This window comes from Gallus gallus, chromosome 10, assembly GCF_016699485.2.
Source record: "Gallus gallus isolate bGalGal1 chromosome 10, bGalGal1.mat.broiler.GRCg7b, whole genome shotgun sequence".
NCBI classification, from domain to species: Eukaryota; Metazoa; Chordata; class Aves; order Galliformes; family Phasianidae; genus Gallus; species Gallus gallus.
This window is the reverse complement of record NC_052541.1, coordinates 19,232,699-19,260,661: the sequence shown is the minus strand read 5'-3', so window position 1 is coordinate 19,260,661 and position 27,963 is coordinate 19,232,699. Positions and strand designations below refer to the sequence as shown.

Genomic DNA, 27,963 nt, shown 5'->3' with positions numbered 1-27,963 from the left:
CAGCAAGGTTTTGCTATCTTGAAAACATTTTATTTTGTCACTAGTCTGTGATAGCATAAATAATAGGCAATGACAGCACATGGAACGTAAGGACAGGGAAGCGTCGGGTATGGGGCACAACGTAAATTGACAGGGAGAAACCATTGCACAGGTAGTGCTAGGCGGCTCAGCGACTTGATTTAGTGAAAAGAGAGAAACTAGCAGTATTTGGTGTCTTTCTGTGCGCTAAAGGCCTAAATCACAACCTGTGATTGTACATGTGTGTGTGCTGCGCCCTCACGCCCCTATCCAGGCACCCACACTTGTCTGGGGGCAAAGGAGGAGGTCATGTCCCTCTGTGGAGGGAAAGGAGCAAAAATCCCTCTCTGGTTAGGACATCCAGCCGTGCTGCTCTCAGTATTTTTATTTCTTTTAAAGGAAATGCTGCGCGGCCACGCGCACAAATACCATTTGCAGCTCCTGTGCTGCGCTAACCCAATTCCAGTTTAGCAGCCACGGGAATCTCTGTCACATTTTGCATAGGAAAAAAAATTAATAGCGAGGAGCCACGGTGCCCTCCTGCCAGCTCCGGGGCAGCCGGTGCACCCAGCTCCCCTTTGTGCTGGAGCTGCAGCGCGGCCACGTTGAGCACAGACGAGGCGACGAGGACGTGTTTCCAGTTAGCAGTGGGCTCTTGGCAGGTCACTTGACTTCTGGCTCGTATTCTGTGTAAGTGGATACAATAAAATTAAAGAGCGAGTATAAACAAAGAGAGTTTATTTATAAAACGTCCCTGGAAGTTAATTATTCTTCGGGCTGTTGCGTAAATTCTTCAGCTCCAGCTGTAGCTGGCGGATCCGAATGTCTTTCTGCGAGAGCTCGTCCTTCAGCCGCCGGATCTCATCCTGCTGCCGGAAGAACATCCGAAGGAGCTGCAAGGAGATGGGAGCGGAGCTGCAGCAGTAGCAGTGCTGCTGGATAACCTCCTGCTTTGCAACCCTTCTGTTTTGCAACTCTGCTGCTCTTGCAAGGGGACGGCAGCAACGTGCTTCCTCCTTGCTAGGGTTGGATTTCCCAACCCTGTGCATGCACTGCAAGAAAGCCAGCTTCCTCTGTTTCCCCAGCATTTCCCATATTGTTCCAGGAAGATTTAATTAAAAGAAAAATTGGAAGCATCACACCGCTCCTTTGGGTGCACCCCCCAGGTTTAAAGCAGGGTGCCCCAGGCTGCACAGAATGCGTGACTGTTTTGGGACTTGGAGCAGAGAGCCAGAGCGCAGCAGCTGGCTGGGCTGCAGACAAACCTTACTCCCCAAAATGCCGCAGAAGGACCTAAAGGACCACCCTGGGGCCATGCTAACAGCACGGTGCTCCCCACCTCATTCTCAGTGCGGGGTGGCACATTCTCCAGCAGGTCAATGCCATTCACCACCACGCTCTTCTTCTCTCTCACCGGCGCCTTGAAGACGATTTTGGACGTTCTCTTGTAGCCCTCCTTCAGCGACATCAGGATGGGGTCTGGGGGCAGAGCAGGGGCTGAGCAGGGGCTTCTTTTGGGGCTCCCCCCACAGCCAGGACTGAGCCACAGATACCCACAGGGCTGTGGGTCATGGCTTTACCTCTGTTCACCCCGCTCAGCCACTCGTCTGGTGTGAGGGCCGGCTCTGTGCCTGGGGTCATGGGGTAAATGTCCTCTTGGTACGTCTCTGACTACAGAACAGAGAAATAAAAGCACCGAGCTCCTTAAAGGATCCCATCTGTACACTGCAATTGCTCCCTCCCTCCGTCAGCATGCAATAATGCAGCCACGTGGCAGCATCCAGGAAAAACAACAAACCGATGTTTGCTGCACTGAGTCAAACCAGAAAGAAAGCATCCCGGGGCTGAGCTCATGCTCTGCAAGGCAGCGATCCCGGGACTGTGCAGGGTTGTACAGGACTTTCACCTTTGTCCCTGCCCAGCGCCACACCGTGGAGGCCACAGGATGCATTTGGTCCACAGTAGGCAGAATAAATAAATGTCGCCCATCAGGATGACAACAGAGCTGGAAAGTTCCCAAAGAGCCCTGAGCTCTGCTCCTGGCTACAGCAGTTGGCTGAGGACTGATGGGTGCTGAGCATCCGCACAGCACAAAGCTGTCAAGGGCAGAAGTGTGCAGAAATGCATCTTCTGAAGATGTCCCCATTTTACCCACACTTAGAAATCCAGCCACTGGGAACTGTGTGTGTTAGAAATGTTACCATTGGAAGGTCCGAGGCTGGACCAAAGGAGACCCACCTGCTGGATGGGATGCCCACCCCCAGGGCACTCACCCTCCTTGGCACAATCATGGAAATGGGCTCAATGAGCCCCTTCAGGGTGACCAGCTTGTAGAAGCGGAAGACCTCACAGGCAGACACGTCCAGACCATGCTTCGGCATCACCCCTGCAAATGGTGAGTGAAATAACTCCCCCAGTAATAACCCCCAGTGCTGCAAACACTGAGAACCAGCCACCCAGGACCCCAAAAGGCTGTGGGTCACATCATCACAAGACCCACGTGTGGCTGAATGCATCCCGATAGGGCAGAGTGGGGCTTTTGTAGGGACAGTGGGAAAGAGATGAGCAGCTTTGATTGTGGAATGAAAGAATGAAAGAAATCCCCTGCTCCTGGCAAGGACCCAGGCTTAGCATCAGCAGAAGGAGACACAGAGATGGAACACTTCGGATTAACCCTCCATTAGCTGCCCCGTGGCATCCAATCCACCCTCATGTCTGCTTTGCAGGACACCTCTACCAGCATTATTTCATTAAGCACTCCTGTGGTTGACCTTCTGCACATGGAGGCTCAGCAGCACGGGGCGAGCTGCCATCCTTACCCAGTCCTTTCTGTGGGGCCGGGGAGCGAAACTCCATCAGGTAGCTCAGGTAGGGCTTCTCTGAGCCAATCTCATAGTACCGAATGTTGCCATCACCCTGGAGTGAGAAGAGTGGGATTAGTGCTGCACTGAGTACAGACCATGCTAACGTCCCCTGGCCCCATCCTGGAGGGGATTTGTTCTGGTGTTTGCAGCACCAGCTCCCTGCATTGCCATGCCGGCACCAAGCCCACAAACCTTGCCAGCTAAATACAGCATGTGAGTGTCTGCATCGTAGAAAGGGAAGAGCAGCCCCGAGAGCCCATCAATCTCCTCCTCAATGAGGGGCATGGAGAGATCTTCCTGCACAATGGGAAAAATTGCTTTTAACTGTACAGCAATGGAGATGTCACAGGGTTTGCGTTGCACTGGAATAAGCCCATCACCTTCCAACATGGTGCTGGAGGTTGGAGATGCCCTGACTCCCACCCAGGGCTACAGAGCAGGGTGTGCCCAGTGAGGTTTGAAATGGGCAGGGCTCTCCCAGCCCCCCAGTATGGGCATTCTGGGGCCACCTTTTGCTGTGGTACCCTGAGAGGGAGTCCCAGCCACCGACCTGGTCCCAGAGTGCGATTTGCCTTGTGTTCCAGCGCGAGACCCCAGTGGTGAGCAGCCGCTTCGTGCTGCCCAGGAAGACCACGCGGTTGACACGGTGGTTCTTGCAGCTGGCTTCCTGCAGGACAGGGCAGGAGCTGAGCACAACCAGGAAACCACCGCCTTCCCCCAAACCACCCACCTTCCCACCCCCATTCCTATTGCTGCCTGCTCTTAGCTTCTATTGCGTCCCACCCAAAGGGCTGTGATGTGACTCTGGGGATCCCTCCTGTGCCTCCGTTCACAGACTCTTCCCACACCTCACCTGCAGCACCCGGCCGGAGCGCGGCTCCACCACCCGCAGCTTCTTGTCCTTGCAGGAGGTGGCCAGCAGGCTGCCGTCTGTGTTGAAGGACATGCAGAGGATGACATCTGTGTGGCAGTCGATCATCTTGACGGGCTCCCCGATGTCCAAGTTCCAGATGAGGACCTGTGGAGGGGATGAGGCTGCATTTTGGGCCATCCTAAAATTCATCTGGGTACTGAAACTGCTTGCTCGTTGCTTCCATCTTTATGGGGTCACCACTTGTGCAAAACCTAGCCAACGCCTACAGGAGAGTGCAAGGCATGGTGCATAGTTGCATTTTGGACACCATGAGCTGCCTGCACGTGGTTTCCTGAGCTCACCTTGTAGTCATAGCCAGCACTGAAGAGGATGTTGTTGGTGGTGGGATGCCACTCGACCAAGCCAACGCGCCGGCTGTGCCCATACAGCTCCAGTACTGCCTCTGTCATGTTCCTCTTCAGGCCCCCCTCTGGGATTTCCCATATCCGCACCTGCACAGGACACATATTGGGTGGTGATGTCCCCAGCAGGAGGGTAATCCCCCCATAGCAGTGTACAGAAGTTATCATCTAAGGTGGGAGACATCTTCCCATGATTCATGGCCATGATCTGCATCTCTTCCCCATTGAAAATCTTCCTTGACAATATACCAGTTTATAAAATACCAGTATATGGAGCTGAAGGAGAGGACGAGTCATTGGGTGACAGCATTCAGTGAAATGCAGTGTCTTTGTGAGCTGCCAAAAACTGTGTCACCCCAAAGCCCGGCTTCTGCCGTGCAGAATGGGCCACGCTCTGCCCGGCTCCCTTGTAGAGCCTTTTTCCTTTCCAATACACTCTTTGGGATGGACTTGTGCACATCCAGCAAATAAGGGGGAGGCAGATGTCAGCTGATACAGATGACCTGATTCAGTGTCCCCCCAGTGGCAGAGCTGCCCTTGGCTCACACTGCTGCATGCACCAGGACACGAGCGCAGCCGCAGCCCTGCAGTCTCCACTAGCAGGAAGGATTAATAATAGCACTGCTGTCGGGCTTGCAAAAAGCCATCACTGCGCACAGCTGTGCAGGGACATAGAAAGAGCAGCACGCAATGCCACATGGCACAGGGGACAGCGAAGGGGCTGATCACCAGCAGCAGCCCCTACACTGATGACACACGAGCTGCAGATGTGCAGTTTGCCATACAGCTGTGGATTTACACAGTTTCCCCATTGCCCAGTCTTCATTTGCTAAACTATCAGCAGGGCAGTGCACCACTCACCGAGGTGTCCTCAGAGCACGAGGCAATGATGTTCTCAATGAAGGGGTTCCACTTGATGTCGAGCACATTGCCCTGGTGGCCGCAGACTTTGGGGTAGTTTGGCTCGATCCGGCCTGTCTGTGGTTAAAAACAGTATATATAGAGAGAAAATTTAGTAAAACAGCTCTGTCTTTTTAAGGCTGGAGCCTAAGCACACCAGGATGCTCTTTCCCTGAGAAGGTTCAGCTGAACCCTGCAGGGTAAGAGGTTTTTGCAAATACAGGGCTGTTCTACATGAGCTCCCGCACCACCAGCGGGGGGTCTTGGTAAGAAATCTCTGTATGACCACGTGAAACCACAGACTGGGACTGGAGAGGCACCAACCTCATCCCTGGGCAGATCAACCATGGAGTGAATAGGAAACAGATGGTATTTTCCTCCTAAACTTAACAAGTAATCTCAACCAAGGTCCATGTGTCCATGTGCATATTCAAGTTATCAAATCTCCAGTGACTTTAGGAACATGAACTCTCCTGCTTAATGATGCTAATAATGCAACAGCTTCAAATGGTCAGTGCTTGTCAGCTGGGTGAGGGAAGCTGCAGTAGAAAACAGCACACAGCTCCTGGTACAGCCTGATGCTGGTTCCCATTGCAGGTTGGTCCTACAAACCCCATGCACCATTGCCAGAATCAGAGTCATAGAACCATGAAGTCATAGAGTCAAAGTCATAAGACAATAGAGTCAAAGAATTAGAGTCATAGAACTATAGAACTATAGAATCATAGGGTCAGAGAACAATAGAGTCAAAGAGTCACAGTCATAGAACCATAGAGTCATAGAATCATAGAGTCAGAACCATAGAACCATAGAGTCATAGAACCATAGAATCATAGAATTATAGAGTCAAAGAGTCAATGAGTCATAGAACTATAGAACCATAGAATCATAGAGCCAAAGAATCACAGAACCATAGAACCATAGAATCATAGAGTCATAGTCATAGAAACAGAAGAGTCAAAGAGACGATGAGTCATAGAAACACAGAATCATAGAGCCCAAGAACCATAGAGCCATAGAATCACTGAGCCAAAGAATCACAGAACCATAGAGTCATAGAGCCAAAGAACAGCAGATTCACAGAATCAAGTGCTCCTGCAGCTGCACCAGGACCCCACAGCCCCTCCGCATCCCATTCTGGCCCTTTCTGCACCCCTGGTGCCCAGGAGGTGGTGGTGAGCTTCAGAGTGTGCAGGATAAGTAGGTCAGCGCGACACAGCCACTAAATATTTCATAGCCCTCCCAGCTCTGACCTTTCAGAGTATCGAGCTCCTGGCTTCATTTAACACGAACAAAGGAGTGCAGGCAGGATAACATGCTGCATTTTAAGGACCCACGGCTCGGGGCCACAGCCAGGAGTGCTCTGAGCAGCTGGATCAGGCCCAGCAGCTCACTCTTGCACCATTGCTGCCAGGAGGGTTTATTTGAATTAATTTGCTCCCAGGAAGACACAGCCTGCTAATTGCAAGGCAAAGCGAGGCTGCTCACCGGGCCCAGCGCCTGCTTTCCATCTACCAGTGGTACTGCCTACTTGCAGCACGGTGGTGCAGAAAACCATTGCATGAGGCACTGGGAAACGTGAGGGAAAATGAAGTGTGTGCATTTCAAACCCCAGCCCTGCGGCTCACTTCAGCAGGCACAAAAACAAGCATTTCAATTGGAAGTTGCACCAGGCTGCTCCTCACCACGCAGCTGCTGCAGCCGTGCCTCCCTCCACATCCCTTTGCCTACATCCCAACAAATGCACGTACAGCAGCATCCCTCTGGAAAGGCTTCACGTATGCATTATAAAGTTTTGTTGTACTCGGTGGCAAAACCAGGCAATGGGGCACTGCCCACCACACCAGAACTGCAGGGGATGTCTGGGGCCCCCCAGACATCAGGGAACCCCCTGGGCTCTCCATGCTCAGAGCCAGCAGCCGGGATGGAGCACAGGGGCAGAGGGGATGCAGCCATGGCTGTGCTTCATTAGCATTGAGCCTGCAGCCCCCTCCCTCCTGCCATCTCCTGGGAATTAGTGGGATGCACAGCGCTGCTTTATGGGTTATTACATGGAGTGCAACAGCAGACATCACATCCCCTCGCAGCTCGCATTATCCAGCTTCCCCCCATTTCCCTATTTGCAGGACGTGATTAACGCAGTGTCTGGAGTAGGGATGCATGCAGCAGCTGCTGAATTCCAGGACGGAGCTTTTAGTTAATATGCAATCCCTTTAATTCTGAGCAACCAGCTGAGTAATTTCCTTTGCAAAGTAGATTTGATGGGTTTTTGTCAGAGTACATTAAGCTTCCAGGAGGACAGAGCAGGGTTGGTTGCTGGTGATGGTTTCTGTGCAAGGAGTCAGGAGTTTTAATTAAGACCAATTGAATACATGGAGCAGCAGTGGGCCGGTTCCCATGCCCAGGGCATCTCAGAGAGGGGAAAGAGCCTCAGGGGGAGTGGAAGGAGCAATAACAGTGACAAAAAGAGAACAATAATTATAAAATCAGGGATTCAGGGCAGAGCTTCCTAGGCGGCCTCTCCTGAAGGCACCTTGTCAGTGCTAAACTGCAGTGAATCCTAATCCTGCTCTGAGGCTGCATGGATCCCTGGCCCCACACTGCCCAAAGCTCAGTGACCCAAATAGCAGCTCCTTAATACCGGGCTCTGCCTCCAGGCTCCAGCACTGTGGTGTTTTTCACAGCAGGGGTTGGAAGGAGCCTTGCACAGCTGCTGCAGCAACTGGGCAGGAGCGCTTTGCATGGAGAAGTGCTCGTGTGGTGCTCATGGGGCGAAGGGGCAATAAACAATTCCTGCTTCCAGGAACAGCTTGGATGGACCAGGGGCACACAGAGCTCTGAGAGGGATGGACACATGGCACCAGGATCGACACGAATACCCCAGGATGGACACACGACCCCAGGATGGACACACTGCTCCAGGACAGGGGTGACCATCCTGATGGGAAAAATCCTTCCTCCTTGTTGAGGCTCTGCTTCCAGCCCCAGGACAAGGGCAATTTTCCCCTCTCCATCACCTCCCCCTGCACCCCCCGCTCTCGTGCTGCTCTGGGGGATCAGGGAGGAGGGCTGCCTGAGCCACAGGGATTTGCAGGGTTTCCTCGGAAATCCTTGAGTACACACAAGTCTCTAGTGGCTGAGATTAAGAGTAAATACATTTGCTGCTGTCCTCTTTAGAGGAGGTCTCTCCTCCTTGAGAACCGAAGGAGAAAATCACACAGATTTTGCTGACCTGGGGCTGATTTCAGTACATGCAAAGGTCACTGCAGCTGACCCGAATTTCATTAGGAACCAGTTCCACCTGAGCCAGCACAAGCAAGGCAGAAATGGGACAAATCCTTGGCAGAGACCCAAAACAACCATGGGAAGTATAATTATTGTTCTCTGCCAGCACCAGAGCTGGGGGCTCAGAGAGCTGCAGACACTGCAGGGCAGCACGTCTGCAGTGGGGGTCATCAGGGCTAGGAGAAAACTGGTCACTGGGCAGCTTGGGCTCTGCTGCTGGTGGCACTGCACTGAGAGGCAGTGATTGCACTGAGCGTTTGCACAGATCGTTTCTCCAGAGGCCATTCCCATGTGTGCATGGAGTGATGGATGCCACCCTTGGAGATGTTTCTGTCCAACACTTGGAAGAATACTGATGCCTGCAGGATTTCCCTTCTCCCTTCTGCTGTGTGCAGCCTCCAGCAGCTGTGCACCAGCAGCCAGGACCCAGTATGACCGTGGCCATGGCAATCAGCACTACTCAGGGTCCGTCGTCCTCCATCTTTCCCCATCCTCACTGCAGTTACCAGGTGCTCAGCATCCCCAGCACCACCCAGGGCTGCTGGCTCCTTTTATTTGCAGCCAGGCCATGCGAAGTGGAGCAGGAGAAGAAACCAGCACTGCCGCTTAGCACTTTTGCCAGGATGAAGACTGAAATATCAGTCACTCCCCTTCTGTGGATATAAATACTTTTATGGGCTATAAACATCCATCTCCTGCCCAGCCTCACTGCAGCACATCCATAATCCATATTTTGGGTAACAACTCCTTCTCCAGACACAGCAGACCCAGAGCCTTGTGCTCTAAAGGCCAAAGTAGGGCACACAGGAGCTCTGACAGCGCTTCGCACCGGTTCAAAGCTGCAGCATTGCTGCAGCGGTGTTGGGCTGCACCATAAAAGCAGCAGATGGAATCAAGCTTGTTTAATTAAAGAGGCAAAAACCCATGCAGTTCTCCCATCAGATGGGACGATGGGCACTAAAACCAAACCCACGTTTGCTGGGCACCCAGGACGGGGTTTCTGTTTCAGCCGGCAGAGGGTGCAGGCAGTTGTGTGCAGGTCGGCTCCCCCCCCCGCTCCCCCCGCTGCTCTCGGGGCAGTGCGTGCAGCAATGCTGGGACATCGCTGCCACCCGCCCTGACTGCTGCCTTCCTTCCTTTCCCATCTGGAGGTTACAAAGAGACGTCTCCTTCAGACCAAATCAGGTCTGGAAAAATCGACAGAAAACCAAAGAATGGTACAAACCAGACAAGAGTTCCAAGTCAGGGCACCGCTTCATATTGAAGAGAAATACAGCCAATCATGCAGTTTTTCTCTGCAGAAAGCCCCAAGGATCAAGCAGAGCATCCTCGTGCTGAGTATCCCCTTCCCTGCCCGGCCACCATGAGCGGCTGTCCCCACGGCAATGCCATTGGCACGCAGCTGAGCAGATGCCATTGGGTCCCCAAGCCAACAAAGGCAGAGTGCGGGCGGATGGCTGCCCTGGGCACTCTGCCTGCTGCTCCGCTCAACAGCTGCCACTGTGGTTGGGGATAGGATGGGAATGGGATGGGGGGCAGGATGGGGGATACAGCAGGACTGTTCCCAGGGCCTTCAGGAGTGGTCCACCCATTGAGCTCTTCTTTACAGTTTGGGTTATGGGCACTGCAGAAGCACCTTGGGGTGCTATGGGGCCATTCAGAGCTCAGCATGAGGGATGGATGCCCATGGGCAGTGGGGACACAGCTAAAGGTGCAACACAGACTGCAAGCAGCAGCCCTGCCATGAGCAGCAGCCCTGGATTCTGGCTCCCTGCATGCAAACAAAGCCCCCTTCCATTGTGTGAGGTTTGATTCCAAACCCAGAAGACGCAAAAAGGCTCTCAGCTCTAACAGCACAGTTAAGGACATTCTCCACCAGAAGAAGGAAAAGAAGGAAAAGTAGAGGAAGAAGAAGGAAAAAAAGAAGAGAAGAAAAAGAAGAAGGAAAAGAAGAGGATGAAGGAGAGGGAAAAGAAGAAGGTAGCCATGGCACTTCCAGTGTTTCTGGGATTTTTGTACACCCCAAAATCCCATTTTTCCTATGGCTCTGTGGCTCCCTCTCGCCCACCATCCATGGCCCTCCTCCCAGGATGAAGGAGGGAGGTGCTCCCCAAAAAAAAGATGTGGGATTTATTTTCCAGTTCCTCAACTACATCTTCTCTGAGCCCCAGGTCAGGCCTGGGAATATCCCAGGGCTCTGCACGTTATTTGCTCCCGAGGAGGGTTTGGCTCCTGCTGAGCACCCAAAGGCTTTCAGTTGCAAGGAGCTGAATTTCTGGTGTGCAGAGGAACATATGGCCCAGCCTATGCAAACACATTGGCGCTCACAGCACAAAGCAGAGCATTTTTCTGGGGAAGATTTCTGGTGAGAACAGAGGGCAGAAATGTAAAAATAAAAATGATATTAAAAAAAAAAGAAGAAGAAGAAGGAAAGATGGCAGCAAATCAGACCCCGAGTAGATGAGTAGTATCTAGGTTACCTTAATTATGTTCGGCTAAATATGGATGCCAATTAATTAGGTGGCTGCTGATTTCCAAAGAAAATTAGTTTACTCTTAATGAGCTAATCAGCTCCTGTTTAAGAAAAATAATGAAATTATTAGGTTGTACAAAGGAGTGTGCAGCCACCTGACATAGAGACCCAAGGGTGCTGCGGTGGGGACCATCCGGCAACAGCAGTGCACCGCAGCGCTGGGTTTGTCTGTGGGCCAACCATCCCTTCAGAACAGGTTGCAAATGGCAACCTGGCATTGTGCTCCATTTGCCAGGAAAGGAAGTGAAAAGGAAGGGTAATTTGCTGGCAAATTAGGGTTATGGCTCAGGATTTGGGACGGCCACATGGGGCGTGGATGGGTGTGCTCTGAGCTCGGGGCGCAGGCAGGAGGCAGCGATGCAGCTCCGCCAAAGCTCCTTGTTTGCAGAATATTAATAAGAGTCAAGCTGTGCGCCGCAATTAAAATGCTGATTATGATTTCTTCCATCTGTAGCCGATGCTACTCGGGAAATTAAATAAAAAGGAAGGAGAGATGTGGATGTTGTGTGGGGAAACGTCTGGGAGAGAAGCAGCCATTGCTCGCAGCTCTGCATCCCGCACTGTGCTCCCAGAAGGCAATTTTGGGGAATCGGCTGAATTTCCAAGGGTTTAAAATTGCATGAATGGGGGATGTGCAGGTTGGTGTGGGCACTCATGCAAGGAGCAGAGGGAAGCTTCAGAAAGCACAGTGTTGCATGGGGAAGGAGTACGTGCTCCGATCGCATCCATAGCACGGAATTGTGCCCTCGCCCCAGTGGCAGGATGGAGAGCCAGCGTGAACGGAGGAGTGCTGATGTATTGGTGTATTTTTGTTCCTCCTCGTGCTCCCCTAGCTGGCTCTTAACAATGAAGTGACGTTGAAAATGGCATTTCTGGAGCTGTCAGGTTGCTACTGCAGATGAATCACAGCCAGGACTTGGGCAGACACAGGCTCAGCTCTACTGAGCTGGCTGAGGAAGCAGAGCTCATCTGCAGGCTTTTCGTGGGGATTTTGCAGCAGAAAACCCAGGTGCAGAACTGTGCTCCCCCTATCTGGCTGCCCACAGAACCAAGCTGAGGGGTGGAGCCCATGGGATGGGATGGGATGGGATGGGATGGGATGGGATAGGATAGGATGGGATAGGATAGGATAGGATAGGATAGGATAGGATAGGATAGGATAGGATAGGATAGGATAGGATGGGATGGGATGGGATGGGATGGGATGGGATGGGATGGGATGGGATGGGATGGGATGGAGCGGGATGGGATGGGATGGATAGAATAGAATAGATAGAATAGAATAGGGTAGGGCAGGGTACGGTAGAGTAGAGTAGAGTAGAGTAGAGTAGAGTAGAGTAGAATGGAACATTTTCAGTTGGAAGAGACCTACAAAGATCATGGAGTTCAAATGCTGTATTTTCTTCCTAAAGAACAAACCCAATTACCCAAGGCAACCATAAATCCTGACTTTGCTGCAGAAGAAGTCCCACTAAGGAGATCAGAGCCGGGCACACACTGCAGGAGGACACCTGGGATGCTCCGGGCAGGAGCAAGGCACTCACCTGCTCGAGTGGGATGACGAGGAAGGAGCCGCCGCCGGCGCTCTCGGTGACGATGGCGAGGAAGCGGGCATTGACGGCGCAGAAGTGATTGTCGTGCACGTTCTTGGTGATGGGGATGCCATCGAAGCAGTGCTCCCGGCTCGCCACCTTCCCGTAGACATTGCGGAATTTGGAGCTGCGGTACTGCGGGCGCCATGACATCTGTGGGGCAAACAACGCCGTCAGCATCGCCGCCAGCAAAGCCCCCCCGTGCTGCTGTTCTCCAGCCCCTGTTGGGCAGCACTGGCTGCACCACGGCCGCTGCTCATTGAAGCATGGCCGGGCAGAGCTGCGAGCACAGCACCCCAAAAAATGATCAGGGGTTTCCCCGGTGCAAAATACAACTCCCAAAGGGCACGGAAAGGCTCTGAGCTGCTGCAGAACTGCGGGCGATCGCCTTTTCAGCATGCACCGCTCATCGAGGAGACAGCACTACCACTTCATGTGCGTATGACAAAGGAATTAAGGCTTTTAATGCGATGACTTGGAAATGGATTAGGCCGAACCACATGAAAGCATGCATCGGTGCAGAAGGAGAGCACGCAGAGGGGAGTGAGCAGCAGAGAGCTGTGGGGCTGCACCCTGCTGCCCCGCTCCTCTTGCACAGCTCTCCCCTTGCACTCCCTGCCTGCCCTGCTCCCCACAGCAAGGTGCACACACAGACAGGAGGGCACTACTGCTTTTGCTGACTACTTTGCTTTTTGTAAGTAAAAAGAAAGCTGCTTTCAGCTCCATCCAAACACTCGGAGCAGCGTTCTCGTAGCTACTGATAAAGGCATTTGAGCACACATTTAAATGCTGGGTCACCTGCAGCTCTCAGCAAGAGGCAACCCCAGCAAACATCCCCGCTACTGCAGGGGCTTCCCCCAAGCATAGTACTGTGGACGCACAATCTGGAGCATGGCATGCAGGAGCAGCATCTCCCAAACAGGAGGGGGGGATGCTTTAAAGTGTAGGCAGCAGTGTTTCCATCTCTAACTCATACAACGGGCTTAATGCACAGCTAGGGGCACGGGGCAGTAAATCTCCACCTGCATGCCCTATGCATGGCAGGGCCAACAGCAGGAGGGATGCAGCGGTGAATCTTCCACCCATCTATCACACCAGGAGCTGCATTTCCCAGCCCTGCAGCACCAGGAGCATCCTTTGGAGGATGCATGGCCAGAGCTGAGCATCGGCCCTGAACCTGTGCAAAGTCAGCATCAGAAGGTGGGCACACAGTGGGTTTGCACCCTACAGCGTTGGAGGTTGTGCTGCAAGGGAAGGGGATGCAGATCCTTGGGGGTTTACCCCACAGTGAGAGCAGATGGACTTTTTATTTCAGGATGGAAACGTTTCTGCTGGGGAAAAAATGCAGACACATCCAACAGAGCGCTGTGAATCGGTGCCAGATCTGCCCAAGCGGTCGGAGCACGGCAGGCGAGGAGGAACCCCAGCACAGCCCAGGCTGCTTCTTTCAAGAGTTCCACTATATATTATCCTTTCCTTTTGCTGAATAGACAAGTTCCCATTTTGAAGCTAAAGTTAACATCTTTATATATAAAGTTTAAAAAGCACACAAAATGTCTTTTAATAGCTTTTAAGCTCTCAGCTTGCTCCCTGGGTGAGGCTTTGCTCCCATTCCTGCCATCCATGCCACTCTATTCCTATTGCAACAGAACCACAAATCCCACCCAAAGGCCATTTGCTCCCTATTTCTCTGCTCAACTCAGCTGTTTCTTAGCGTCTCCCCACGTGGGAGGATGCGCTGGTTGTGGAAAGAGGGGCTCTTGATCCTCCTGCACCAAGCTCAGCTCAATGAGCTGCTGCCAAATGAAGCATCACACCCCCGAGCTCCAAGGTGCAGATCCCTGCCCTCCGGGTACGGATGCACCCCACTCCACCCACCCCAAGCAGCGATGCATCCTTCAGGACCTCAGCATTTTTGCTTTGCTCTCATCTCTTTGTTCTTTCACCCCAATCTGGGCATGCCTCCCATCCCACCCTGGGAGGAAGCAATCGGTTCAGAGCGCTTTGCTGGCCAGATCCCCAGCGCCATTCCTTTACCCTCAGTATTTCCTGCAAACAGCAGCCAGCAGCCCCAGGGCTGCAGACAGCCCGGAAATGGCAGCAGAATGTCGGGAAATGTCTGGGGGCTGACCAGCACTCTGCTTCCTGCACATCCATTGTTCTGGCAGCCAGCGAGGCTTCCCTGCTATAGCAATAGACCTTCATGCTGCAGGGGTGATGCTGAGGTCCCCGCGCTGCTGTGCTTTGGGGATGTGGATGGAGGGGGGATGCGGTGACTTGGGGTACCCTGGAGCAGCAGGGAATTGCAGCTGGTGGGAGGTTCTCATGGCAGTGGAGCCTTCTGGATTGGAAAATAAAAATGCCGGCATCTTTGCTGTGCTCCAATGGCCTGGGTAAATGGAGACGCTCCCAGTGGGGGCACAAAGCTGTTCCTTGTGGGGATGCAGGAGGATTTTCCTGCAAAAAATGAACCACAGAGTTCTTCTGGACAAGAAAGAAGAGCCCTTTTCCTACTGCCCTTTCCATCTGCTGGGCTCATCCCAGGGCAGGGAAGCAGCAGCAGGGACAAGGATGAGTGGGTGGCCCCACCGTGTGAGACCCCCAGCCAGCACAGAGTCCTCCAAGGCTTTAGGTCACACACCTCATGCGGGGAACATGGCAGCCAAGGGGCTGAAAGCAGGGATGTATTCCCAACAAAACACACAATTTCACAAGAAACACCATTTTGCTATGGAAAATTGTTGCCAACCAGTCCGATTTCCCCACCAGGATGAGGACAACCTCCTACCCCACAGTCTGCACAATGGGGAGGAAAGCAGCCCCTGGCCCAAAGGATTTCAACTCAATGGAGACAAAGGGAGAGGAAATGCTGGAAAAGCTTCACAGCCCCTCTGCTTCCTCCTGGGGCAGGGGGAGCTTTGCTCAGGATGGAGCACAGAGCACCTTGTGTCCCACAGGGCATGGGTGCTCAGGCAGCAATGCAGCAGCGAGCGCTGGGGAAATCCCCCCAAACTCGCAATGAATATACACCATTTCCTTCCTTCCCCTGGACTTTCAGCCCTGGCTTGATGCCGTTTCAGGCAGCCGATGCTCAGAGCCAGACAACCCCACTAAATTTAGCAGCCACGTGCAGCATGCCCTGGCCATCACCTGCACTAAGCCGCAGCGTCCCCAGAGCCCTGCAGCAGCTCCTGGCCCTTCACAGAGCTCTGCAGAGCCAGGAGCATTGCTGGGAGCTGTTACCCAGAGCGGCTGCAACCCGACGATGTGTAATTCTTAGGGAACTGCCTCTTGGAGTAATTCTATACATTCTGCTGAGGTGAATGGGCATTTTACTTTTCCATCTCGATAGCTGGGAGGAGCTACAAGAATGCTGCTGGTTTTTTGGAGCAGTCTCTGCCCATCTCCCAAATCAGAGCAATGTGCCACCATTCCCAAGGTTTGCTCCAGCTCTGCGTTGTTCTTGGACTCTGATGCTTGCTTTCATTGCAGAGCCCCTCCCTCACTTCAGGTTGAGCAGAACTTCCATGAAAAACACTACGGAGCACTTGGAAGAGAGGCAATGAAATAAACCTCATCCCCAACCACGCTGCTCCGCATCGGCTTCAGACCTCATGGAAAGTTGGGAATCTCTCCTCTCTGCTCCAGCATTTGTCAGATCATGGCAGTGTTTTACTTCTTCAAGCACTTGAGGGGAAAAGCACGTCCCAGAATCCCACTCTGAGAGGAGGAAACCTCTTTCACAACAGCTAGAGCAGGAACCAGGCGCGGCTGGAGCAGATTTGGGGAGGTTTTGGTGGCTCCCATGGCACTTTGTGAGCAAAAAGGACATCGGTGAAGGTGCACCTTTAGGAGAAACCCTGCCCCGTTTGGGCACTTTTTGGTGCATCGTTTCTGTGCCAATCCTCAGGAGCAGAGAGTTGGGCAGCACACCCAGGACCATGGCACAGCTGCCATTAGCATCTCACCCCACCACCGCCCCACTGCACAGATCTGTGCAGCAGATGAACAGCAGCACGAAATGTAGGTCAGGCGGGGGGGGATTTTCCATACACAGCAGTGCTGGATGGAGGCACGGACACGGAGGAACCATCAGTGGCAGCATGCAGGGAAAGGACAGGCAGCTTCCTCTCCCACAGCATTGCCTGGTCGATGCTCTGGGGCTTTACAGAGCTGCACCTATCCTGGAGCTGCACCTATCCTGGAGCTGCACCATGTGTTGCAGGGCTGTTGGGAGCAAGAAAAGGTTGCTTCTGTGCAGGAGCTAAGAGTGCAGGGAGCATCTCCAGAAGCAGTTGCATTAAAAATAGAGCAAGGCAACACACAAAGAACCTTTCTGTTTTCCAGGCTTTTCTGTTTTCCAGGATGAAAAGCTCTTCTGGAGATGCTGTGCCAGGCTCCCCTGCAGCCCCACGTCAGCTGGCGGAGCGCGGCACACAAAAGCCCATCGCCCTGGGAACAGCTCGCTGGGCAATGGGAACAAGGAGCGAGGCCCAGCCCCTGCCTGGGCACCCATCTGAGCTCCTGGCAGCCCCAGCCTTTGCCTGCCAGCAGCAGCAGGGCCCAGCTCTTGTCTCTGTGGGTTTATTTTTATATGAGTCTTTTCAGGCATTGGGAGTCTTGGCAACAGCGGCTGAGGAGCAGAGCTTGTGCAAAGAGCTCGAATGCTGCAGTGGGCAGTCACACAGCAAAGCCTGCCGTCATCCCTTAGAGAGCTGTGTGTCCTCTGTGCTGCTCAGCCTGCCTGCACGATGAGGGCTCTCAGGGAAAGCAATCAAAGAACCATTAAGGTTGGAAATGACCTCTGAGATCCCCAGCCCCATCCCATCCCGTCATGCCCACCTGTGCCCCTCAGTGCCACTTCCCCACGGTTCTGGAGCACCTCCAGGGATGGTGACCCCACCACAACCTGGGCAGCTGTGCCGGTGCATTTCAGAGCAGAAACGTTTCCTGATATCCAACCTGACCCTCCCCTGGCACAACTTAAGGCCATCACCTCTCACCACAGCCGCATCAGCATCAGGATGCAGAGCCTCACAGTCAAGGGAGTCTCAGCCTCTTCCCAAGGGGCTTCCCAGCCCCTTCCCCTGTGCCCCAAGTGTACATATTGGTTACAGATTGAGGCTGGCGTAAGGATGGATAAGCCAGTGGATTTCTTCCACTCGGAGGGGAAAACAGAGGAGCAGGAGGGGCCTGGGTGGGACGGGATGGTGCGTGCCATGCCCTGAGCTGCATCCACATGGGCTCTTCCAGAGCTGCTCCATGCACAGGTAGGGTCTGTGGTGTAGGAATCCACTCTGTGCAGAAGAGCTCGGAATTACACAGCACTGTGCCGATAAGATCCCAGCACTGCCTACGTTACTCATCAAATGCTTATTGTTCCTTGCACATTAGATTAGAGCCAAACAAACGCTGATCTTAATCTCTTCAGTTCCCTGATGCTTTTCAATTCAACCTTGAAAACGGCTTTTGTGCACATTAATGGCTTTCATGCTAACGAGGCTCAACGAGATTTAACATATCGCCGCATCCGCTCCTCGTTTTCATGACAATCCCGACATGGAAAGCAGCGCGCGTTGCAGCGCCTGATGTCACCCAGCCCGGAGCACACCGACGTCACCCAGCCCGGAGCACACCGGTGGGGAGAAGTGCCAGGAATGGAGCGCAAATGGAGCACATCTTCGTGCAAAGGGCCCTTCCGAGCCGCCGGTGCCGGGACCGGGCTGCCCTCGGTGTGCTGCCGTTTGGATGCATCTCGGTCACAGCCTTCTCCAAATGCCCCGCGCGGGACACTCACCAGGCTGCCGTGCTTGCTCCCCAGCACGCTAGACTTGTGCAGGTCCCTCATTGACTCGACAAGAGCTCTGTGCAAAGAGGGAAAGCAAAAACATTCAATTCGCCAGCCCGGGGAGGTGGGCTGGGGGTGGCTCCCAGCAGCAAACCCCACACAACCCCTTCACACCCCGGGGGACTGAGAGTGGGCATCCCCAGCTGCTCAGCCCCAGCGCACGGTGGGGTCATTGCCCTCCGCTCCCAAGGGATGCTCTGCACACTTTGGGTACCAGCCCTGAGCATCCCTGGTGTTGCAGCCACAGATGTGGTGGTGGTGGGGGAGAAGTGTGCACTGCTACCTACTTCTAGGGAACAAAGAGATCCCAGCACAGAGATGGCTTCAGCTCTGCACCCAACCCCAGGAAACACCTATGGGCTGCAAGAAACCCCACAATACGTGCACTGAGCAGGGCTCCGAGGAAGCACACACTGCTATAAAGCAGGTTTGCAGCAGCAGCTCAGGGCACTGACTGCATGTGCAGAGTGCATCATGGCTGAAGGTTGCATTAAAGAAATAATAATAATTATTAGGGATTCGTGCTAAATGCACTGTGCTCTTATCATGGGGTTTTGCAGAGCAGGAGTATCAGTGTCGGTGCGGCCGGGCTGCCTCCATCCTGCAGGGCTGGCATCGTTATGGCACCAAGCCCAAAGGTGAGATAGGAGTGCTGGAGGAAGAGTGGTCCGTGCTGGGACCCCAACACATGGCTGGGATTGCTCTGCCCCGGCCATGCGCTTCCATGTGCATCAGCATCCCCATGCATGGCAGCATCCCCGTGCATATCCAGCACCCCTGCATACATCACATCCCTGTGCTCAACAGCACAGATCACCATCCATCTCCACGCATCCCTGTGCCCCAGCAAACAGGGGTAGCAATGGCAGGGCTGCCCCAAAAATGCTGTTTCCAAAGTTGTGCCACAGAAAGGGGTGTGTATGCAACAGCTGCCAGACCAACCTCACCCAGTGCCCCCAACACCAGTAGGTATGGCCACAAAGCCTCCCCAGCAGTGCCCTGAGCCAGCAGCAGTGCTGTTTGTATGCGATGTTGTGACGATATTAGCGCTGGGGCAGGCAGAGGAGAGACCGGGAAGACCCATCTTACAGACGTGAAGGATTTATCCCATTAACACAGCCTAGGCAAAGCACAAAATGAACATTTCTGAAGCAGTATCTGCCAGATGAGTTTTTTTCCAGTCTGGAAGGAAGTGCCTGGGATTTCCCTCGAGCTCAACTTGTCAACGAGTTCTTCAATCCAGCGACCACTGACTGCATGGGAATGGTCTCCACACTGCTGGGAAAGGTTGTCCCCTCCGCCCCCATCCCTCCTCCTGCACTTCCCACGTGGCTCCAGCCTGCAGCCCCCTCAGGGCTCCATGAAGTCGATCCATTTGCTACAATCCTGGCACCCCCGTGGCACCCAGCTCACGCTCAGCATGTTGCCAAGGCCCCCGAGCTGCCCATGCTGGGCTGTGTCCCCACATCACGTGGGTGAGCCCAGGACCACCACAGAGGGACGGTGAGAAGGGACAGCTGTGCAATCAAAGGATGCAATGGAGCCAACCCAAAAGCACGCTGATGGCAACGCTGCTACAGACCTCAGGGCACCCCCACGGGGTCACCCCACATCCCAGACCCCAAAGCATCACCGTGGGGCTGTGCCCCCTCAGGAAGCTCTCTGAGCCCCATGCTGGGAAGGAACAGCAGCCCCACGCTCGCCGATGGTTCATGTAAACAAGCACAGCTTTCCTCCCACTCTGTTTCCCAACTCCTTCCCACCCGGCGAAGGCAGCGGAAATGTTTTGATGCAGAACAAAGGGACGGGGATGAGGGCAGCGCCCCGGGTCACCGCTGTCCATGGGACTTCGCCCTCCTATCCCTGAGCTCACAGCTCCTTGCAATAGGGAAAACACAGCGCGCTCGTTCCCAACCTGGGAGCTTTAAAAGGCATTTAAAGAGACGAAAAGCTCTTTCCATGTAATGAGGACAGCTTTCACATCAGCGCCAGCAAATCGTGTCACACATCACCCAACACGGAGCCAGGAGCCTCCGTTACAGCAGATCTTCCATATTCAAGGAGAATGAGTGGGGCCACGGATGTGTCAAGAGAAACCCTCCAGTGGGAGGGAGCCATAAATCCATCCCCTGCTCAGCTCACTGCTTTTTGGTTAGGGAGAGCTGGAAAGTCACGTGCATTGGTGGGGAGGTGAGGGAAGGGCGGCTTGGAGAGACTGCTTGGGAAGATGCTATGGGATGAGGGTGAAAAACTGGGGTAAAAGGGAACTGCTGGGAGCTCTGACATCAGTACCTGCATGGCTTCTTGCTCAGCCCCGCTTTGTGAGAGGAATGAGCCCAGTAGGTTATTTATGCTGCAAATGGGGCTTTGCTACAGCAGGAGGGTGCAGTGGGGTGAGCAGCACAGGCCCAGAGACCCCACGGCACTGAGGTCCCTGTACCCCATGGCACTGAGGTCCCTGTACCCCACATTGCGGTCCTGGGGAGCCGCACTGCTTCTGCAGAAGTTTCCCTCAGCAGAGGGGCAACGTTTATCCAAAACAAACAAACAAAATAGAAAGGAAGAAAAACAAACTCTATCTTCTGAATGCTTCGTGCTGCAGAAATGTCCCGGCCGTGCAGGGAAGTGCCAGTGAGCGCAGGGCTGTGGGAGGCAGCACGGCCCCCCCGCTGCCAGCCAGGACAATCCCAGCCTTGTGTGTGGGGATGGGGGGGACGTCCCCAGCAGCAGAAAGGAGCTTCCTTGCTTGGGGCAAACAAGGAGCCCTCACCGCTGAGCTCGCAGCATCCCCACCCTGTGCTTTTCGCCTGCTCTGCCAGAGCCTCAGCTCTCGTTTTTGCTATGGAGCAGACGATGCTGCAGCGTTGGGTTTCGCTGCAATCAATACAACGACGGCAGCAGCCAAAGCGCTTCGCTCGCAGGGAATCGATCCGCAGCCGCGCAGCCCCCGAAAGGCGCCGGCATCCATCAGGCTCTGCCCGCGGGGATGCTCAGCACACACTGCATCCTGCTCCATCAGCAAGACGTACTGCCAGAACTGCCCGTTCCCACCCTCTCTGATCCCCTCCCCACCCCCCCCATAGGTGTGGGCACACAGCTCCTCACCTGAGCTGCTGGGCTCCGTGGGCTCGTGGGGCACCTCCTGCCACCCGGGGCTGGCGTGGGGCTCAGGGGGTCACGGGCACTCCTTGATCCTGGAGGAAGGGCAGTGTCAGTTATAGCAGCACACACAGCCCACAGCCCCCTCCCAGCTTCCCATCTGCAATCACTGCAAAGCATGAGGCAACCCTGCAGCTTGCAGCCGCTCCCCACCAGAAGGCCAAAGCAAAAGATGGCCATGGAGGTAAAAGCACATGGTTGTCTGCTTGCCTGCACAGGGCAACACTGCACGTGGCCTGAGCACAGCGAGGTGAGCTCTGAAGAGGTGGACACTGTTGGGTGCCAATGTTGGGGTGCACCTGCGGGGATACGCTGTGTGCCTGGAGCAGCACTTGCAGGCATGGAGAGCAGGGAGCAGAGCAGTGCTGTTCCATCCAGACATCCCCACGGCTGCAAAGGGACCTCATTCCTGCAGCCCTAAGGGTTTGGTGACCATCCCCATCCTGCACTCCCAGGGTCCAGTTCCCCAATCCATCCAACGGCCATCTGACCTGGGAACCAGCCTTCAGGTCCTGCCCAGCAGCAAACCCTGGCGGCACTCACTCTAATGTGAATATTAATGGGGCTGACAGCCGGAGCTCAGTGCAGGAGGGGCCAGACACCTCCAGACGGGCTGACAGCTTGCCTGGGGATTGGCACAGCGGGGTGGCGGGGGGGAGAAACCACTCGGTGCCAAGGGGAAAACCCCACGCTGAGGGCTGTGGTGGAGGGGACCACATGTCCTAATGATGAACAGATCCCCATCCCCAAGCAGGGGCCCTGCCGTGCTCGTCACCTGCCTGCGTGGGACCCAAATCTGGGCTCCCCGCTTTCTGCAATGCGAGCACCACCTCAGCTCCCAGCCACGCTCCGTGCTCGGTGGCTCTGCCACTCCTTGGTGACAAACAAAGGAGGGAAGGAGCTGTGGGAGCCGAGCTGCACGCTGGGGCCCTTCCAGGCTGTGAGCGATGCGATGCAGATTGGGGGGGGCTCCAGCAGCTGCCTGCTGCACGGAGCTTCTGCCTGCTGCCAGATTGCTGTAATTGCACACTGACTCGGGAGATAGGAATCCAGGATCCGGCTACTCTCCATGCTCTCTGTTTGCTGGATAATGAATCAAACTATTCATCGTTTGATACAATTTCCATGAAAAGCAGAAGGGGGGGAGGTGGGGGCTGTGACCCCGCGTTGCGTTCTGCATGGTATGAATTACAGCCCCCAGTGAGCCTGCTGGCTGCAGCCAGGCCGTGGCAAAGCCCCGGATTAATGCTGCACTGAATCACAATTAAAACTCATTAAAAAGCCGCGGGCCAGAGGAGTTGCCTTTGATGAGAGTCATGCTACTGGAAATGGGGAGCTGCCATTTTTAGACTCAAAGAGGTCCCTTATGTGTGCTCCCGGCCCCCAGAAATCCCAGCAGCGCTGAAGATGAGGGAACACAACGCAGAAAGGAGCACGTTGTGCTCCATGCGGTGCTGCCGCCCGTGCCCTGGCCCCAGCTGGGAGCAATGCCATCCCATCCTTCCTTCCAACGGCCCCCCACACGGTTATAGGACATCCCCCAGTTTCCTCCAGGACTCCCCAGCCCACAGCCCAGTGCCCGCATCAATTGAACCAGCTTCAGCCCTGCCGTGGGATCAGCATCTGCCCCAGGCACTGAAACTGCCCTTACTGACGGAGCAGAGGACAGCGCCACTCACCACCAGGGCTGGCATTGCCATACTCCCGGCCTCCCAATTAAGGCCTCTGCGTTAATTACCACTCGACCACGTTCAGTTGCATCACTCATTCACTATCCTGGATCACGACAGATTGTGGATGCAATTTCCTCTCTGGGTTTTTGGTTTTGGCTTCATCTGCTCATGAACTAAGAGGATAAGCTGTTATCTAAGCAGCGTAGCTTGATGACTAATACCAATTAATAGATAATAAAGCCAGAGGAGACCATAGGATAACTGCATCTAATGCATGCCACAGGACCTCCCAGACTGCATCCTATTTAAACGGTGGCCTTTAGAAAAACCTCCAGTCATTTTAAAGCTATCTTTCCCAAATTAACGCTCCCTCAGACCCTCGTTAATTTGTGTTGGTGGTTAATTGTACTCCGGCCTTTGGAAACAGCTTCTGGCAGGGGGTGGGAGCTGGGAGCACCACACCAAGCCGGCCCCAGCCATGCAGGGTGTGGAGTTACCCGGTTCCAGCTGAGCACGGCCCTCCAGCAATGCTCAACTCGCAGCAAAAGTGATGCTCAACCAGCAAAGCTCTCACTTCTTTTTAGGTAAGCTTTGCTCCTTCATGAGCAGGGGGGTCACGGCGCTGTGCATCTCTGCTATCAGCTCCATCGAGCAAACATGCAGCTTTGGGAGAACTGCTGGAGGAGTTTGGCAAAATCTGTGCTCCACAATTATTTCTCTCCCTCATCTCTCTGCTGGTGGGTCTGGTTCAAGCAGCCCCATATCTGATGGATGCCTCCACCCGTGGCATCCACAGGCTGAGTCCTGGAGGCACAGCAGGTCTTGGGAAATGGAGACAGATGTTGGGCTGCAGCTCCCTGTGCTCCTTCTGCAAGCAGACGTGGTTAGCTCTCCAGCAAGGGCCCTGCCCTTTATGCATAATGGATTTGGGCTGTTTTTCTGCTTGCACGCAACAGATCCCAAACCCAAGCCCCAGACCTCCCCTAGGACAGCTGATCTACAGCAGGGATGAATTCTCCCAACTCCCACGCTGCTGGTTCTTACTGCAGAGCCCGGAGAAAGCAGAGCTGGTCTGAGGGAGCATGGCACAGCATGCAAGGCAACACAACACAACGCAATGCAACACAACACAACACAGCGCAATGCAACGCAACACAACACAACTCAACAACACAGTGCAATGCAACACAATGCAACACAACACGGTGCAACTCAATGCAAGATTCCTGGCATTTGGACAGATCCCCAAGCAGGAGATGTGGGCTCTTCCTGCATTTCAATCCATCGTTCTCCATCCTATTTATAACCTGACTAAACTCTCCTGGGTAGAACACTCACATTCCTCACCGTGGGAGGGATGGGGGTGGCTCAGGATGCGGATGAAAGCAGCTCGTTCCACATCCTGACAATGCACGCCTCGCCCCCTCCTCGCCTTCCCCTGCCCACCCCCACACTCAGAAGGGCCTTTTGTGCCTCTCCATGCTGGGCTGGCTCTGAGATCGCTCTGCTCTGCCTGCACTGGGCACCTGGACCTGCTCATCAAATAGATTTTCCTCTAGTTGTGAATTGCCAAGTTTGTCCAACGTTTGCCACTGCCACTGTTCCCAGCAGCTCCTGGGAAGCGGCCCCAGCGTGGGAGGAACTGCTGCAGGAATGCTCTGAGGGAAAATCCCCGCAGCACTGGGACTCATTGCACACCTGCACTGGGCTGGATGCAAGGAGCCCTTTGCTTTCCTCCCCACAGGGACACAAACACGGTTCCCAATCTCTAATCGCTCCAGAGCTGTCCCCCACGTCACCTTGATGGCAGCTCTCTGCGAGCAGCCCAGAGCACACAAACAGCAATCTCCTCTCCCACGGGTGCTTGAATCTTACGCTTTTCCTCCATCCACACACCCAGGGATGAGCCACGGCTTCAGGTCACATTTGTCACTGCAGTGCTGGGTCTGTGCCCCGACCTGCTGAAAGCCCCTGGCACCGATGTCACAGCAGCTCCACAGCTCTTTGCCTGCATCAGAACCATCCATTCTGCAGGAAGCAACACCCGTGGGGTGCACTGGAGCTTCACAGTGCTTTGGTGAAGGCACACACTGTGCACACAGCATGGATCTTCCCAGCATACACCTCTGCTCCCTGCAAAGCATCCCTCCCTGTACTACTGAGCACGCTCCCCTTACAGCCCAGCCTTTTCTCTCAATGAATCTGTTTGCACTTTGGAAACAAATGAATAAAACTCTGCTAACAAGCGCCACAAATTAATCAGCTCGCCTGGACGTGCGACTCCTTAACTCAGCGGGGCTGCAGTCCTTCCAGCCTTTTCGGTCGGCCCGTCAGTCCCTCTCTCAGCACCCACCAGAGCTGGGAACACTTCTTCCCTTCAGCACAAGTGCTGCTGGGTTTGGCCAGCTGGCAGTGAGCGCGGGACGGCAACGGCGCGGTGCGCATGGCAATGGCCGGCAACAAACGCTGGTGCCAGCCCAACAAAAGCAAAGCAGTGAAACACAAGTTATTTGTTAAGGACTGAGACGCAGGGCGGGGGGTTTCCTCCCCCGCTGTCTCTTCACCAGCATCAGCCTGGAGCTGCTTTAGGCTCTTTGGCCACGAGCAGTGTCCCCCTCACTGCTGTGCCAACGTGCGTGCCCCCACCACGTCCTCTCCCAGCAGGAGGCCCTCACCTGGGTTGAGGGGCAGCAAGGAGGGCACAGCTGCCGTGTGTTGTCCCTGTATACGTCCCACATGAGGGCTCATTAGGTGACCCCCACCCCGTTTGCTTCCACTTGCCATGCGAGGTTTGGTAGTCCAGCACCGCGCCGCTCTTTGTGGCGATGGGTGATGGGCAAAGCTTTGTCTGGGCCTGAAGCAGAGCCCAGAAGCAGGGCCGTAACGCTGCACAGGGCTGACAGCCCACACCCCGGCACTGAGGCTCCAGCCTGGACCCCTTTGCTCCCAGACATGCAACGTGGCCCCAATCCCCCAGCACACAAATCACAGCACTGCAGTGGGACGCTGCCCGGACCCCCAGCAGCAGCACCCAGCACAGCTCCCTGAGCCCACCGTGGGATGGGCTGAGTGGTGAGCGCTGCTCCAGGAGCACAGAGAAACCATGGGAAAGAAAGACCTTCCTCCTCTGCAGCAATGTGGGGAAGCACCTGAGGCTGCTGCAGCAGTTAAGGGGCAGATCTGAGGACCGAATCCCCGCATCACTTGCCTGAGCACCGGGAAGCTTTGCTCAGGATGGGTTCCCTCCACCATCTCCGAGCCCCCCGCAGCCCTCAGCCCCTCCAGCCGCTCCCTGACCCCCACAGCCCCTTTCTACCCCCCTCCCCAGCCCGCAGCCACCTGTAGAGATCCGGGCAGCAGCTGCCGAGCAAAGCGGCTTAACGGGGCCGCGTCGGGGGGACGGATGCCCGCGGCCACCCCCGGCCACCGCCTTCCCTCCCTCAAAGGGTTAAAACTGCAGCACCGCCGCCAGGGGCCGAGCGGAGCGGCCGGGAACGGCCGGGCCCCGCTGCCCCCCGGCCCCGGAGAGCCGAACTGGGAGCGGGGAGCTGGGGGAGCATCCGCGGGGAGAGGTGGATGCGGGAAAGGCGGCTCCTTACCTTTGTGACAGTCATGCAGAGCCGAGAGGAAGGGTGAGCGAGCTGTCCGGGGGGAGGGGGGGGGGAGGGGAGGGGATAACGAAAAAAAAAATAGAAAAGGGGAAAGAAAAAAAAAAAAAGAAGGAAAGGAAAAAAAAAAGAGGAAAAAATCAAACAGGGAGGCGGTGGTTGCTTTTTTTTTTTTTTTTGGCTTTTTTTTTTTTTTTGCTTTTTTTTTTTTTTCGCCTGAGCGAAGCGCGGCTGTTTTTCCCCGCAGAGCACTCGGCGTCAGCGGCTGCGGGCGGCGGCCCGGCCAACCCCTCCTCCTCCTCCTCCGCCCGGCCGGGCGGTGCGGGAGAGCGGGCGGCGGCCCCGGGGGCGGCTCCGAGCACCCCGAGCCGGGACACCCCGCGGAGGGGACACCCCAGCGGCGGGGGGGACGGGGCCGATCCGATGTGACGCTTGGATTTAACGCTTTGCACGCCGAACCGCCCTCCGTTGGCTGCAGGCACCTGCTGCACGCACCCCGCGCCAGCACCCCCCCCTTCCTCCGCGTACAGAAATACACGCGTGGGGATCGCGGCTCAGCCCCCGGGGGATTAAAGGCGGCGCTGCGTCCTGCCGTGCCCACCCGTCGCAGAGCGCTGTGCTCTGTGGGTCCCCCCGCGTCGCGCCCCGCTTACCGCCAGCGCGCGGTGCCCAGCGGTGTGCATGGGGTGGGATGCGGGGGCTCTCCCCTCTCCGAAGCAATAAGAGTAAATGCCGATCTGTGGGAGCCGGAGCTTCTGCGGGAGGATTTTGAGCACGTCCGGTATCTCACTGTCGGAGCTCTGTGGTAGGAGCAGGGGATGGGCTGCCAGGCTTGCACCGTGCTCCTAGTCACCCCCTCGCCCCCCCCCCCACCTCCCCGCCTGGTTCCTATGGGGAGAGCATCGCTCCCGTGATGGAGCAGAGCGGTGTGAGCGGTGCTGCTCGCTGTGCCAGGCAGCAGCCAGGACTGAGAGCCTTTCCCAACGCCTGCTGCCCCGCACTGATGGCTCTGCAAAGCCAGGCTGCTCCGTGGGACACCGCCGTTGGGGTGAGCTGTTGGGGTCCTGTGCCGTCCATAGCTTTGGATGCAAAGCAAAGTCTGCCTGACTGCCAAACTGCCCTCCACTGAGGGCTCAGTGGAACCCCTAAAAGCAGGGCAGCCCCTTCACACTGCTGTGCAGGCTCAAACCAAAGGGAACCTGAGCACA

At 55.1% G+C, this 27,963-nt stretch overlaps 2 protein-coding genes across 11 annotated transcripts in view; one reads left to right on the top strand and one right to left on the bottom strand.

Annotated features, from left to right (window-relative positions):
- Positions 1-8: 8 nt before the first annotated feature.
- On the bottom strand, positions 9-27,612 carry CORO2B (coronin 2B). Of its 9 annotated transcripts, XM_015292222.4 has the most exons (15): positions 27,409-27,612; positions 26,747-26,788; positions 21,421-21,509; positions 18,265-18,331; positions 12,420-12,620; positions 5,019-5,135; positions 4,098-4,247; positions 3,736-3,900; positions 3,433-3,549; positions 3,075-3,179; positions 2,838-2,934; positions 2,292-2,404; positions 1,599-1,689; positions 1,358-1,497; positions 9-911 (listed from the first exon to the last, which is right to left on the bottom strand). In XM_015292222.4, the coding sequence occupies exons 4-15, from the start codon at positions 18,313-18,315 to the stop codon at positions 780-782; spliced, it is 1,479 nt and encodes a 492-aa protein (XP_015147708.1). In that variant the 5' UTR covers positions 18,316-18,331; positions 21,421-21,509; positions 26,747-26,788; positions 27,409-27,612; the 3' UTR covers positions 9-779. The 9 variants fall into 9 exon arrangements, with proteins under 9 accessions (XP_015147708.1, XP_015147711.1, XP_046755142.1 ...); XM_015292225.4 differs by lacking the exon at positions 18,265-18,331; XM_046899186.1 differs by lacking the exon at positions 26,747-26,788.
- ITGA11 (integrin subunit alpha 11) overlaps positions 26,618-27,963 on the top strand; it is a 51,067-nt gene continuing 49,721 nt past the window's right edge. For both annotated transcript variants that reach the window (XM_040706686.2, XM_015292218.4), the window contains exon 1: positions 26,618-26,779. The gene's annotated coding sequence lies outside the window, so the exon portion shown is untranslated. The remainder of the gene's footprint in view (positions 26,780-27,963) is intronic.

Bases quoted from the DNA above. Each gene is read 5' to 3' on its own strand.
- CORO2B (XM_015292221.4), bottom strand. From the start codon at position 27,438: ATGCACACCGCTGGGCACCGCGCGCTGGCG. The intron at 26,789-27,408 runs GTAAGCGGGGCG...CCCCCCGGACAG, and splicing joins CTGGGCACCGCGCGCTGGCG to CTCGCTCACCCTTCCTCTCG. The intron at 5,136-12,419 runs GTGAGTGCCTTG...TTTTAACCACAG, and splicing joins TCGTCATCCCACTCGAGCAG to ACAGGCCGGATCGAGCCAAA.